Genomic DNA, 14,023 nt, shown 5'->3' with positions numbered 1-14,023 from the left:
TCATCCAATAAATTTTATTCATTTTAAATTATTTCCTTTTTGTTCTAAGACTATCACCTTCCTAGTTTTTAAACCATTTATTCTGAAATAATTTCAAACTTACAGCACAGTTGCAAAAATAATACAAAAGCCAAACAGAAATTCCAACATGCTGGCCCCCAATGCCCAGATCCACCTACATTTAATGTTTTGCCACAAATGCCATATCATCCCACTAGTCACCTATCTATTTTCTGAACATTTGAGAGCAGGTTGGGTACATCATGCTCCTAGAACACTTAATACTTCCATGTTTATTTCCTATCAACAAGGATATTCATTTATGTAACCACTTTAAGTACAGTTATCAAGAACTTTAACACTGATATAAAGTTTACAGTCTATATTCCAATTCTTCAATATGACCCAAAAAATGTCCTTTGAGACTTTTCCCCTCCATTCTTGAGGAATCCATCTTGTCCAGGATCAATAGTCACTCTTTAGTTGCTCTTTTTTTTTTTAATTGCCTTCATGTGTCTTCTGCCATCTCTGCTCACCCCCCCCACCCCCCCAATAAACATTGTTAAGGGCTTATTGTGTATACTTCTGGACATTTTTCTGTGAGTATACATCTGGTTGAAGAGGTTGAGAATTTTAAAGAAACCAGAAGACTAATATGACATTTAAAAATAAAGAGGTAGCACCTGTTAACAGCTTGGCATGTCTGATAAAAGTCAACGCTGACGCTCTGAACACTGGAGTGGTGGTGAGCACCATCCTTGAGGAATATGACACAACATGAACCACTAAAGCCACAAAATTACAGGCAAGTCTTAGCTCTTTATTTTTTCTTAGGTTAACAAAGCAGTTCCAGGTTGAAACAACTTAATTCTAATTTGCATTTCTGTATTTCTTTGGACTTTCTCCTACAAATACGTTTTCTCCCCTTTACCTGGGTGAACTTGCTTAAGCCACACTCCCCCCTGCCAGCTTTTGCTCATTGCCACTTGCTTCTAGTCAATGTGTGTGGTCCTCTTAGGTTGTCCCTGCAGTTCTAAAATCTGCATCCAAATTACATGCTGACTTTCTCTATTTCTTGGACCTTTCTAAATTCTCCTAAAAAGGGAATATAAGGAAATTGCAAGGAAAACTATGTGATAAAGATTAAAATTTTAAAATAACTAACATAAAATAGGGAGTGGTGTGTACACAGAGCACCACCTATGCAAAGTTGGACAGTGGGGTTCAAAAGGTGGTGATCTCTGTCATTAGAGATTGCAGGGGTTTGTGTTTTTTTAATTTTCATTATTTGATAATGATAGTGGTAGTGGTGGCTTTAGGACAATTTTTCACAAGATCCATTTGCTAAAAGGCAAATTGTATAAATCAACTAGCCAAATAATTCTAATGGTCAGTTTACCAGAGGCTGTCAGGCAGCTTCCTTCAGCCCTTTCACCAACACAGGCTCAGGTGAGACCAGCCTGCTTGCCTGGCAGTCTTGTAAGTTCCACCCTCCTCCCATTTAGCCAGGCCCTGATAGTGGTGGTCGGCTTTGGTGGCAAATCCCCCATGTTTAGAAGAGGAGGACAGAGGCCCCACTGAGTGCTGCGGTCAGCAGCAGGAGGAAAACACCACTGCTTAGGGGCCGTGCCTGCTCCATTTCCTCATCTTTTCTCTGCTAACCACCCCAACCCCAAATCCCCCTTCCCACAGATGTACAAACATAGCAGCTTCAGAAAAAAATACCAGAGGATATTTTTAGAAAATGGCTTTTAGCAAACAGAACTTCCACAGACTGGAAGCTGTAGCTTCCTCTTCTTTATTTGGGTAATCACTAACAGTAATTCAGGGCAGAGCAGAGCCTTCCAGACCTGCTTTCATAGATGGTACAAATATATCATGCATGTGCTTACATGTTTTGAAATCTTAAAAAATGATTATATATTTTCTAGAAAGTCCTTTTTTGTTTCAGCAGTATAGTATGGGTATTCCTCTGTCAGTATATATAAGATCTATTATAGTTATTACTGGCATTGAGGCTTTTCTGTTTAATTTGCTCTGTAATTATATTTAATGAGTTTAATTTAAGTGCCAATATTTCTTCTCTCCAACTGATCTTTCTTCTGAAATGGGGGACTAAGGTATGCTCCTGCAGAGGAGCATTTCATGAATAACTGTACTGAAAGACATGGAATAGAAAATCCTTTATGATTTAGCTCAAAATGTCTCAACATTGTCTGTACATTAGAACTATTGAGAAATTTTAAAATATAGTAATACTGGTATCTGGGCTGTATACCCAGAGGTCTGAATTGGAGCTTTGGAATCTGTTTTTGTTTTGTTTTGCAAGTATTATAGCACAGGTGGTTCTAATATATAAGCAGGGTGGTATGCTACTGATCTAGATATGTCCATTCCAATCTGCTCAGCCTTGGTTCCTACAACTCTTCCCCTAAGGTACCCCTACTTCACTGTTTGGAATTACCCTGGCTAGTCCTGCCTCTGTGCTTCCCATATTTAATGCCGCCTCTCCCTCCATTTGCACCCCCACCCCTACCTCTGCCTGGAAATCCCAGTCTCCACCCACCTATCAGGAGAATCATGACCCACCAAGTCTCAATTCAAGCAAATTGCTTCCCTAACACGTCCCTAAATTTTTTTGTTGTTCCCTGAGCACATTTTATTATTACTCTAGTTCTCTGGATATACCCTATGCTATACTCTCATCAGGATGTATTACACTTATTTGAATACATGTCTGTGCCTCTACTAAACTGAGCTATTTGAGAGCAGTGTTGTATTTTGTTCATCTTTGTCAGTACCCAGCACTAGCTAGCTCAAAGACTTGATCAAATAAACAAATATGCAAAGCTGATCATGTATAAGCTATACCTTGAAATTTAAGAATTGAGTATATTCATTCAAACTATATCTACTGTCTGCTAAAATACTGAATCCACCAGATGTTTTTGCTCCTTTTTGGAGTCTGCACACTAGAAAAGAACTCTGGCTAAAAGACAGAAACCTGGTCTCATAGCAAACATCTGTGACACCCTAGCTCAGTCATTTAACTTCTTTGGGCATCAGGTTCCCCACCTGCACAATGTGGATGACTGAGGCCCCTTCCACTGTAAGCTAAACCCTATATACGAATGGTTCAAACTCTTCTCCAAGTGGCCCTTGAAGACCATTTCCCTTTTTGAAAACAAAGGGATAAGAGGAGGGGTGATATTTAAGAAGCTGAATACATCAAGTTTCACCACAGTTTTAATTAGTGAAACAAAAATAAAATCATGTTCAATCATGTCTTAATTTAACAGATATAGGATAAAAATGAATTTTATATGACAAAATGTTTCATCCATTATAACAAACTTCCAATATTTCTGACAGTTATATTTCTAAAAATACTCTCAAAATTGTAAGCAAAGCATGCCAAGTAGAGATTAATTCTAAATATGCATGTATCTTATTAGTTTCATGTGCAAGAGTTCAGATCTGACCAGAGGTTGGTGTTGAACTTGAGCTTATCTCCTCCCCACCCCTAAGGTGACAGCCCACCTATCACCCCCTGCCCACACACTCCAAGCATGGGGATGGAGCTCCCAACAAAGAATCCTAATGATCAAGATGATACCCGTCTTAACATCAACATAACCTCCTGAATTTGATGTATGAAATGTAAAAGCAAATCAATATTTTACTAAAATGAAGAAAGAATTTGGGCAAAATTGCAATCCAAATGAAGCATCTTCAACCCTGAAAAATAAAAGAAAAAAATACTAGCAAATACATTTACTTTTTGAGAGAAACCACATGGCTTTTTGGGTTTTTCTTTCTAGTTCACCCAACCTCTCTGATGCTCTGTCATATCAATTTCTCTCTCCTAGAATTTAATGGGAGATGTGAATGGGTTTTCAGTGTCAACGTTACCCTTCAGAATAGAATTCATTGAAAGGCTGGATCTTGAACCCCTGGACTCCAACTAAAGATGTAGAGAAGTCCATGTCCTTCTCTCTTTCATGTTTCTAGAGCTCCTCATAAATAGACCTTGTCTATAACTAATGTACATTGAGTTATAGCAATCTCTTTCCACTTCTCTCTGTCAATGGACTGGGAGCCCCTTGAGTGGTGGAGAGCTACTGATCTAGATCTGCTCCCTTTTCCCCCCACCAATCTACTCAGCCTTAGTTTCTCCAAGTCTTCCCCAAGGTACCCTTGCTCCACTATTGTGAATGACCCAAAACTATCATATATTTGCATTTTTGCCTAGAAGAACACAGTGCTGGCACACTGAGGCCAAACAAGTGATTGAAGGAATGGGAAGTCTGCAGCACCGTGTCACTCCTCTCTTCTGGCTGAAGAATAAGGTATGTGCTATGCAAAGGAAGAGAGCAATTCGTTGTCTAAAGGCCCGCTTCTCAGCAAGGATGTCCAACATAGAAATGGCAGAAGAAAGGTTAAACCTTTGCAGGTGGTGTGGGCAAACAGCTTCCTCTATCCTTGCCACACACACTGGCAAGCAACACCTGGGTCTACATGCCTTCCATATGCCACTCCAGAGGAGAAAGAAATGTGCCCCATAGGCTCCTCCTCTGCCCGCTAAAATGCTACGCTGACTAATGCCCCCCATACAGCGAGGGTTATCATGCCAGAGCTGTCTGTAAACAGTTCCCACGAGAGTAAAACAAAAAGCAAATTCTCAAGGTCAGAAACCCACCTCCATGTTGCTTGTTAGTTATCTCGTTCTAGGAAAAAGAAAATGGAGAAGAAAAAAGAAAAACTCAGTAAGTTTTACTTTAAAAATACTATGTATTAATAAATATCAGTATGGTTATAAATAAGGCTGGCAGAATAGTCTGCTGTTTCTAACAATGAATACCTTGTTTAGAACTACCCAGTAGGACCCAACCCTGCCTACTAGTCTCATTCAGATCCCAACTCAGCCAGAGAGTACTGGAGGAGTCTAGGACTATAGGGCACTGCAGTAGCAGGGCTTAAAGATAAAGACCTACGCCTCCCTGCGCCTCTTGTTGTTCCTAAGTACCCATAAGGAAAGCCCAAGGAAACGAGTAGGTAAGAAACGTTGGGATCACATTTGTGCAATTGTGTAAATGCTGCTGCTAGCAGCTCTTGCTGCAAGGAAACTACTATTTCAGAAACTGTGACATCTCTCAGAGGATGCCACTATTAGGACACTGGATCCACACAATGTTACTGGTGCCTAATAGGAGATGTTATAACATTCCCTGACAATCCCAGAATACAAATTTTCTTTATATCAAAGCAGCTATGCTCAGATACAATTGTTGGCAGCTAAGGAAAGAACTTGAAAACTTACCCCACTGAACTATCTTGGGTTCAGAGAGAGTGATGTGTTTCACCCGGCAGGCATATGAATCTTTATCAGTGGGAATGAATTCACTGTGGACCAGCAGATAGAAAGACCAGTCCTTGCTGAAAGACAGGTCTGACTTCTCCACTTTTTCTATCTTTTCTCCATTCTTGAGCAGCTCAATTTCAATCTGGGGTGGATGAAATCCAGACACATAGCAGTTCAGGAAATTTGGCTTTCCATTCTCTGCTGGGTGACGTGTGTACACTTGAACCTTTGGAGCAACTGAGGAAAATCAGAGAAAGACAAATGAAAATTGCCATCATAATTCACTTGGGGCTAACTTGGTCTAAAACTAAATCAGGGAAGAGGATTTGTCCAAACAGATAGGGCGTCCACCTACCGCATGGGAGGTCCAAGGTTCAAACCCAGGGCTTCCTGACCCATGTGACGAGTTGGCCCACACACAGTGCTGATGCACACAAGGAGTGCCCTGCCACACAGGGGTGTGCCCTGTGTAGGGGAGCCCCACGTGCAAGGAGTGCGCCCCGCAAGGAGAGCTGCCCGGCCCCCAGTGCAAAAAAAGTGCAGCCTGACCAGGAATGGCGCCGCACACACGGAGAGCTGACGTAGCAAGATGATGCGACAAAAAGAAACACAGATTCCGGGTGTCGCTGACACAACCAGACACAGAAGAACACACAGCAAATGGACACAGAGAGCAGACAACTTGGGGGGGGGGTAGGCGGGGAAGGGGAGAGAAATAAATAAAAAATAAATCTTTAAAAAAAAAAAAACTAAATCAGGCACCAATGTTTTAATTTAATCATCCATCTCTCCCAATCCCATTTGCACTCCAGCCAAATGAGGACTTCCACTTTCCTAAAAGGCTAACTCCATTTTTAGAGATAAACTGCATGCCTTTTTAATTTTTATCTAGGAGATTTCCAGCAGTATTTTCTGTCATTGGAGATTGCACCAAATCTCTAAGAACCTTTCTCTGGCATAGCTCAAGAATCTTTGATGGCTTCTCAGCATCCACAGAATTCTTTAACACATCACTCAAGTCTCTACATGATTTGGCCCCAACCTACTTTTGCTCTGCAAGTGACATAAGGGTTTGTTGTTATTACCTCCTTGCTCAGATTCCAAAAAGAGTCAACGCAATGTATGTTCCTACCAAATACAACCTTTCTATTCCTTCCCTGAGTTTGTATGTCAAAGCTCTATCTGATTTTATACCCTAGGAAGCTGAGCTAGAAAAACAAAGAAACAAAACTCAGACGCTTATAGAAGCTAGCAAATACCTTAAATACCTAAGTAAAAGACAATAGTGAGGGTAAGGACTGTGGCAAATGGTGGAGCACATACTGTCCATTTTGACAGAGTGGAGTAATACATATGAGAGTGGAATTTATATTTTTAATCAGCCCCCCCAGGTGATTCCTATAACAAGTCAGATTGGGAATAGCTTGCATAATACTACAGAAGAGTGGGTTCCAAAATAGGATGCATGACTAGACCATCCATGGAGATGTGGAAAGAAAATATTATAAACTCAATTTCTATATTTTCCATCTGAAATGAAGATAAATATTAGTGCTACCAAATATACAGATTTACTCTAATACATATATATTTTTTACTTTTAAATGCACATAGATTCAAAGTACATGTTCATTAAAGCACAGCTTCCTTTCCATGTCTGGGAAGTGGTGAGAAGAAGGAAGAGTACCAAGAGTTGGACTGGGGATCCCCATGAGGGCCTAATTTTTTCCATGAAGTTAAAAATGAATGTAGGGAAGTGGACTTGGCTCAACGGATAGAGCCTCTGCCTATCACATGGGAGGTCCCTGGTTCAAACCCAGGGCCTCTGACCTGTGTGATGAGCTGGTCCACACACAGTGCTGATGTGCGCAAGGAGTGCCATGACACGCAGGGGTGTCTCCTGCACAGGGGAGCCCCATGCGCAAGGTGTGCACCCTGCAAGGAGAGCCGCCCAGCGCAAAAGAAAGTTCAGCCTGCCCAGGAGTGGCAGCTGCACACAGAGAGCTGACACAGAAAGATGACGCAACAAAAAGAGACAGATTCCCAGTTCCACTGACAAGAATAGAAGTGGACACAGAAGAACACACAGCGAATGGACAGAGAGAGCAGACAACAGGGTGGGCAGGGAAGGGGAGAGAAATAAATAAAAATAAATCTTAAAAAAAAAAAAAAGAAGGTAAACCAGAAATGCCAAAGCAGTCATAGCACAGGTGTTCATCCTACCCAGGAGTCTCTCTTTGAAGGATGCAGGCAGCATTTTGGGAGGATATGAGCATCAGATGGGCCTGGGTATGGGCCTGGACTCAGCTATTTACCAGCTCCGTGATTTTGGAAAAGTTCTTCAAGCTTCTGAAGCTTACATGAACAATTAATTTATGCCTGCCATAATACAAAACAAACCCCACACACAGGGCAGAAGGGAAAATAGAGCCCTGGAGACAATCACCATTATCACCATTACCAGTATCTTATGAATAGTCCAGAAGTAGTCTATGCATGGCATTTATTACTTTAGAAAGTTTTTAAATTCCGATTTTACAATAAATTTTGGATTGTTACAAAAATGACACCCGGAAGCAGATCTGGCACAATGGATAGGGCGTCCGCCTACCACATGGGAGGTCCAAGGTTCAAACCCAGGGCCTCCTGACCTGTGTGATGAGCTGGCCCATGCACAGTGCTGATGCATGAAATGAGTGCCCTGCCACGGAGGGGTGTCCCCCACGTAGGGGAGCCCCATGCACAAGGAGTGCGCCCTGCAAGGAAAGTTGCCCAGCATGAAAAAAGCATAGCCTGTCCAGGAATGGCACCGCACACACGGAGAGCCGACACAGCAAGATGATACAACAGAACAAGACAGATTCCCAGTGCCTCTCACAAGAATACAAGCGGACACAGAAGAACATACAGTGAATGGACATGGAGAGATGGAGAGCAGACAACGGGGGGCAGAGGGGGAGGGGGCGGGGAAGATAAATAAAAAATAAAAAATAAATCTTAAAAAAAAGTAAATAAAAAATAAAAATGACACTGATTATCACCAGCAAATATAAATAGTGGTGATGATGTATACATGATGTTTTGTAAATAAATTATATTTTAATTCAGAACAGCTTCACACAGGGATTTTGTGAAAGGGGAAAAAATGAGAGGACCCAGAACATTGCGGGGGTATTTAGAAAGTGCTACAGTATCCGAGACTGCCTTGGTAGCGATTTTGGATCCCTAGTTTTACAATCTCCCTGACTTTGATAAACCATTACTTTCTCAAAACTGAAAGTAGACGCGTCAGTTCAACTTGGAAAGAACCAGGCAAGGAGCCAAACGGGAAGCCCTAGCTCCCTGAGAAGAAAGGCCGCGTTCCCCAAGATGATCACACTGAACACTGAAGTGGCTGTGTGTCTGAAAAGCGCACAGATTACAGCCAAAGGAGAGCGCAGGTGTACGGTCCTGCGAAATGTCCTAGTCAGGCTCGATTTCAATCCGGATTATCTGCCATTTAACTCTTGTGTAATGACGTAAAACTCTCGGTGCCTCAGTCTCCTCATCTGTGAGGCGCGCATGATAATCCTAGTATTTACATCCTAGGCTCATATTCAGAATTAAAGGTCGTAAAGCACGTAACGTCTCTGGCACACGACGAGCTCTGAACGACCGGTGGCTGTTAGGATTATTAAGAGACATGGAATGGCAACAAAAGAGTTAATGATGTGAAAGCGCTTTGTAGTTATGGAAAGCCGTGCTACAAGTGCGGCTGCTGTTCCCTGGCCACGGTTTGGGTCGGTATTGAGGTCGGTATTGAGGTCGGTATTGACGGGATCAGCGCAGGGAACCGCCCAGAGGAAGCCCGCGGCCCTCAGGGTCGGATCCAAGCAGAGTTGCAGTGGACGTCGAGAGGGCGGTGCCTCCCCAAACTCCAGGCACTAGCCCCAACTCGGCGCTTTGGGGCGGGCCTACGCGCCCTCTCCAACTGTGACCAGGGAGCAAGCGGCCCCGCCAAAGAGCATTAGGGAAACACACACACACATACACACACACTCTCTCTCTCTCGCACACCCGCTCCTGCGGCTCTGAAGCTTATCAACACACCGAAACTAGGCTCCGACCGCAGGCCAAAGACCCCCAACGCGCGGGGAAGAGAGCAGGAAGCGTACACCCGGGCACATGCCCTGAGCCCTCTCTCCTCGGAGTCCTAGCCCTGAGCGAACCCTGGAGCCGGGAGGAGAACTGGGGTGGGGGGGGAGGCACAGCGTTCTGGAGGGCGGAGGGGAGGCGACCAAGGAAGAGCTCGCGGGGGGTGGGAAAGCGAGGAGGAGAAGCGAGGAGGGAACACTCACGCTGGATAGCATCCAGAGTCGGCAGCGAGAGCAGCGCCACCACGGCCAAGATCGCCAGGGAAGACATCGCGTCGCGAGGAGCTGCGGACGCGCAATGCACCCCGGCGGCGCGCGCCCCGTTATATAGGACGAGCACACGCGGCCAATCAGGACTCGGCCCGCGGGACCGTCACCCGTCTCCTAGCGCGCGGCCCTCGGTCAGGTTAGAAAGAGGGACTTTCCCGTTTTCAGTTTCATTTTCTTGTAAAGTCTCGTGATAATGAACGAGTGGGTTGGACTGGGTGGCCTCACAGTCTCAAAATCTGCGTCCTCGTATTTTGGGGTTCGAACCCGAGCTTCGAGCGCGGGGCTGCCCATCCTAGGACATCCGCCTGGGAGCCATTTCGTCCAGTGCTCTGGTTTTGAGAACGCGCCCCGGTGATGCCAAGTGACTTGCTTACAGTGCTCCCGCCAGTTAGGGACCTAGAACCTAAAGTTTTCATTCAAGAAAACTGAAACCCAGAAAAATTAAGAGGGGTGGATAAACAGGATAACGGTGCCGGGCAGAACTAGAACTTCCTCTTCTAAGTACAGTGGGAAAGCGCTGCAAGGAAATATTCCCAGAAGCGAACCATTCAGGGTAGAGTAAACGAGGAAGCTTGTTTTTTGAATCCCCTAAGAAATCCTTCACCAAGAAGTTCTTCCCTATATCTTCCCGCTATTGTTTAGGTAATTTCCCTTTGTTCTATTGATTTATGAGGAAAACGACCTCTGGTAGTAAACGCAGTAACTTTGCTTAAAACTTTAGCTTACCGAGTCCTCCAGGTACATCGTTCCCTTGTCAGTATCACAAGAGAACAGTGCCTGGCGTGAACTAGACACTCCGTAGACCGAATGAATACCCGATTGCGGAAACACATGAATAAATTCTAGGAGGTAGGAATTACTCCAGTTAATTTTATGGATTAGAAAAACAAAAGCTAAGAGGCCAGGATTCAAATTCCGTTGGCATTCATGCTTTCAGATGCAATTGTAGTCGGAGTTTGCATTGCCTGTGTTGGGGCCCATGGAGGAGTAAAGTCCACTGATAATACGGGTGTGACAAAGACACTCAGGCTCACTAAGGAAACCTACTACTCTTCAAGATACCCGCAGAGGCAGTCGAGTCCTCCACGGTGAGTTTTCTGAGTGAAACTGTGAAAACAGGAAAATGGACTTTGGTGATAGAAAAGGGCAGAGGTCATGGAAATCACCATAGTTTTCAGTTAAAGGACCTAGTTGTGCTTCTCCAAGGAACATAACAAATACCTTCTTGGTGTCTTTTACATATTTCTAGACCTTTTAATGATCCTTACTGTGGAGGCTGTGTCTGAGCCACAGAAGAGATTATTCTCTACAGACCCAATTAAGTGAGATAATGTGCAGAGTGCCTTGCACTGTGCCTAGCACAAAATAAATATTCTATAATGCTTGTGTGCTGTAATTATTAACGTTATTTACCTTGTTTTTCTAGGCACCCTTTCTACAACTCTCTGAAGTATGAGGATAATTGTTATGCATTAGGTTATGAGTTAAAACACTCCCAGCCCCACCCCCATTTCCCTGCTTAACACACAACTCATTTAAGGCTCCTCAGGCTTGAAATGTTAGTGTTAAAATGTTTTCTAGTTCCCTGGGAGTATAAGAAGAAATTGGACTTGTTTTGTTTCATTTTGCTTTTTTGCCTCTAAGTTCCTTGTTTACTACATCATAGGGTAATACTATGTTTAAAATTCATTAGATACAGACTTTTACCTATTTGCTTAGAAAGCCTATTTTAAAAAGTAATAAAAGACGTGGTGAAGGCAGAGAAATTCTATTTTTTAGTTTTCTGTGTTTGGAGCACTCTCGTATTTTTATTGGATTTTTATTTATGATATCTTTTGAATAGTGAGGGTAAAAATAAGATACAAGACTATTCAAAACAAAACAAAACAAGAGCTCATGCTGCCTAGGAGGGCAAACTTATAGAAAGCTACAAACATAGTCATTTAATAGTGTTATCTCCTGGTAGTGGGATTAACAGATGACTTGTTGAAGAAGGCAGGGGCTATATGACTTCCCTAAACATTTTTATTTTTTTGCAATGAATACATTCACAATAGCAAATGTTAAAGAACTCATACATTCCTGGTTGGAGTCTAAAATGATACCACCGTTCTGGAAAACAGTTTGGCAGTTTTTTTTTTTAAGTTGAATATGTACCTACCGTATGATCCAGGCTTTCTACCCCTAGGAGTTTACCCAAGATGAACTGAAAGCATATATCATGAATGTTCACAGTAGCTTTATTTGTAATAGCCAAACAACAACAACAACAACAACAAAACCTGGAAACAATCCAAATGCCCATGAACAGGTGGGTGGATAAATGAATTGTAGTATATTCACACAGTGGAATACTATCATCAATGAAAAAAAAAAAAGAATGAACTACTGAAACACACAATATCATGCATGAAATGATTGTGCTAAATGAAAAAAGCCAGATATCCCCTCAAAAAAAAAAGTATAGACTGTATGATTCTCTTATATCAAGCTCTAGAAAAGCTAACTAATGTATAGCAACAGAAAGCAGATGAATCGTTCCGGGGGCATTGGGAGCATAAGGAAGCTCTAGTGGTGATGAATATGTTCATGTTTCAAAGGTATACACATATGTCAGAACTTATTAAATTATATGCTTTAAGTGTAGTTTATTTAACAGCTCAATAAAGCTGTTATAAAAAGCAAGCTCTAAAAGCACAAATACCTATATTATTATTAGGCAAAAGAAGAATGAACAGAAAGAAAAAGATTTTGAAATGGTGAGGAAGTAAGGAATCAATTAAAGCTCAAATGATTCTAGATATATCTGAGTGGCTCCCAGTCCACAGTTTTCTGAGATGTTTTCATTCAAATAGCCAGAAAAGCCAGGTCCACTAGAGAGGAGAGGAGCTAATATTGATTGGACAAGGCCAAAGCCTTTTTAAATATTATTTCATCTCACCTCCTGCTGTTCAAAGCATGGTCCATGTATCACCAGCATCAGCATTATCTAGAAGTTCTTAGAAATGCAGGCTCTTGGGCCTCATCTCAGACTTACTGAACCAGAATTTGCATTTTAACAAAATCCTGGGTAATTCATATATACATTAAAGTTTTAAGGAGCTCTGACCCAAGCTACACAGCAACCTAGAAGGTAAGGTATTATTTTCATTTTCACCTAAGGAGAGAGACTCAGAGAGGTAAGATACTTGCCCAAGTTCACACTGAGCTAGGAGTGAAATGCTTGTCATCTGATTCCAAAGATCACATTCTTTCCACCAGAAAGTCATTTGGGGGCTCCTTCTAAGAAGGAGTTGGTGAGAAAAAAATTGGGCATCACCCCAAACAGAAACTCTACCCATTAAGCAGTAACTCCCCCTTCCACCCCCAGCCCCTAGTAACCACTAATCTACTTTCTGTCTCTATTGCTTATTCTAAAGAGTTCATTTAAGTGGAATCATTCAATATTTGTCCTTTTGCTTCTGCCAGCTTTTACTTAATGTTTCCAAGGTTTATCCCCCTCTGCCACCCAATTCCCAGGGGGTTTGAGTAGGTGAGGTGGGCTTCACCATATATCCCCAGGGCCAGGCCATGGCAAGTAAAAAGTGGCTCAGTGAGTATACACTCAAAGTTTAGTGAGGTTCCACAAAGTGTAGGGGAGGTGCCACAAAAATTAGGACCATTCTATACGTAGTTAATGAACATGCTCATTTTCATTTAACAATGTATCATAGATTTCTTTCATGTCATCACACACAGAACAGGCTTATTATTAGCATTTTAAAACTTTCCTCCGTATCACACCCTGTGGTAGGCACAATAGTAGCCCACCAACGAGGTCCATGTCCTAATGCCCAGAACCTGTAAACATGTTACCTGGCATGGTGAGAGGGATTTGCAGATGTGATTAAGGTTAAGGACGCTGCAATAGGTAGATTACCGTGGATTATCCAGGTGGGCTCAATCTAATCACATGGGTCCTTAAAAGTGGAGAACCTTTCCTACTGTAGTCAGGAGAGGGGGCGTGTGACTATGGAAGAATGGTCAGAGAGATGCAATATTGCTGACTCTGAAGATGGAGGAAGGACACCATGAGCCAAGGAATGGGGCTGCCACTAGAAACTGGAAAAAGGCAAGGGTATGAATTCTCCCCTTGAGTATCCACAAAGGAACACAACCCTGTTGACACTTTGGCTTTAGCCCAGAGTGACTGTGTTGGATTTCTGACCTGCAGAACTGTAAGATAATAAATTGTGTTGTTTTAACCACCAGGTTTGTG

At 42.6% G+C, this 14,023-nt stretch overlaps 1 protein-coding gene across 1 annotated transcript; it reads right to left on the bottom strand.

The window, feature by feature from the left end:
• Positions 1 to 799: 799 nt before the first annotated feature.
• B2M (beta-2-microglobulin) lies at positions 800 to 10,124 on the bottom strand. Its single transcript, XM_004466763.4, has 4 exons — positions 9,700 to 10,124; positions 5,321 to 5,599; positions 4,700 to 4,727; positions 800 to 3,738 (listed from the first exon to the last, which is right to left on the bottom strand). Exons 1-3 carry the CDS (start codon positions 9,764 to 9,766, stop codon positions 4,714 to 4,716), a joined length of 360 nt encoding a protein of 119 aa, XP_004466820.2. The 5' UTR covers positions 9,767 to 10,124; the 3' UTR covers positions 800 to 3,738; positions 4,700 to 4,713.
• Positions 10,125 to 14,023: the final 3,899 nt, after the last annotated feature.

Source organism: Dasypus novemcinctus, chromosome 3, assembly GCF_030445035.2.
Source record: "Dasypus novemcinctus isolate mDasNov1 chromosome 3, mDasNov1.1.hap2, whole genome shotgun sequence".
Lineage (NCBI taxonomy): Eukaryota > Metazoa > Chordata > Mammalia > Cingulata > Dasypodidae > Dasypus > Dasypus novemcinctus.
This window is presented reverse-complemented; position numbering and strand designations above follow the sequence as displayed.

Coding starts and splice junctions, on each gene's coding strand:
- B2M (XM_004466763.4), bottom strand. CDS start 9,766: ATGTCTTCCCTGGCGATCTTGGCCGTGGTGGCGCTGCTCTCGCTGCCG. Junction 5,600..9,699: donor GACTCTGGATGCTATCCAGC/GTGAGTGTTCCC, acceptor GATTTTCCTCAG/TTGCTCCAAAGGTTCAAGTG.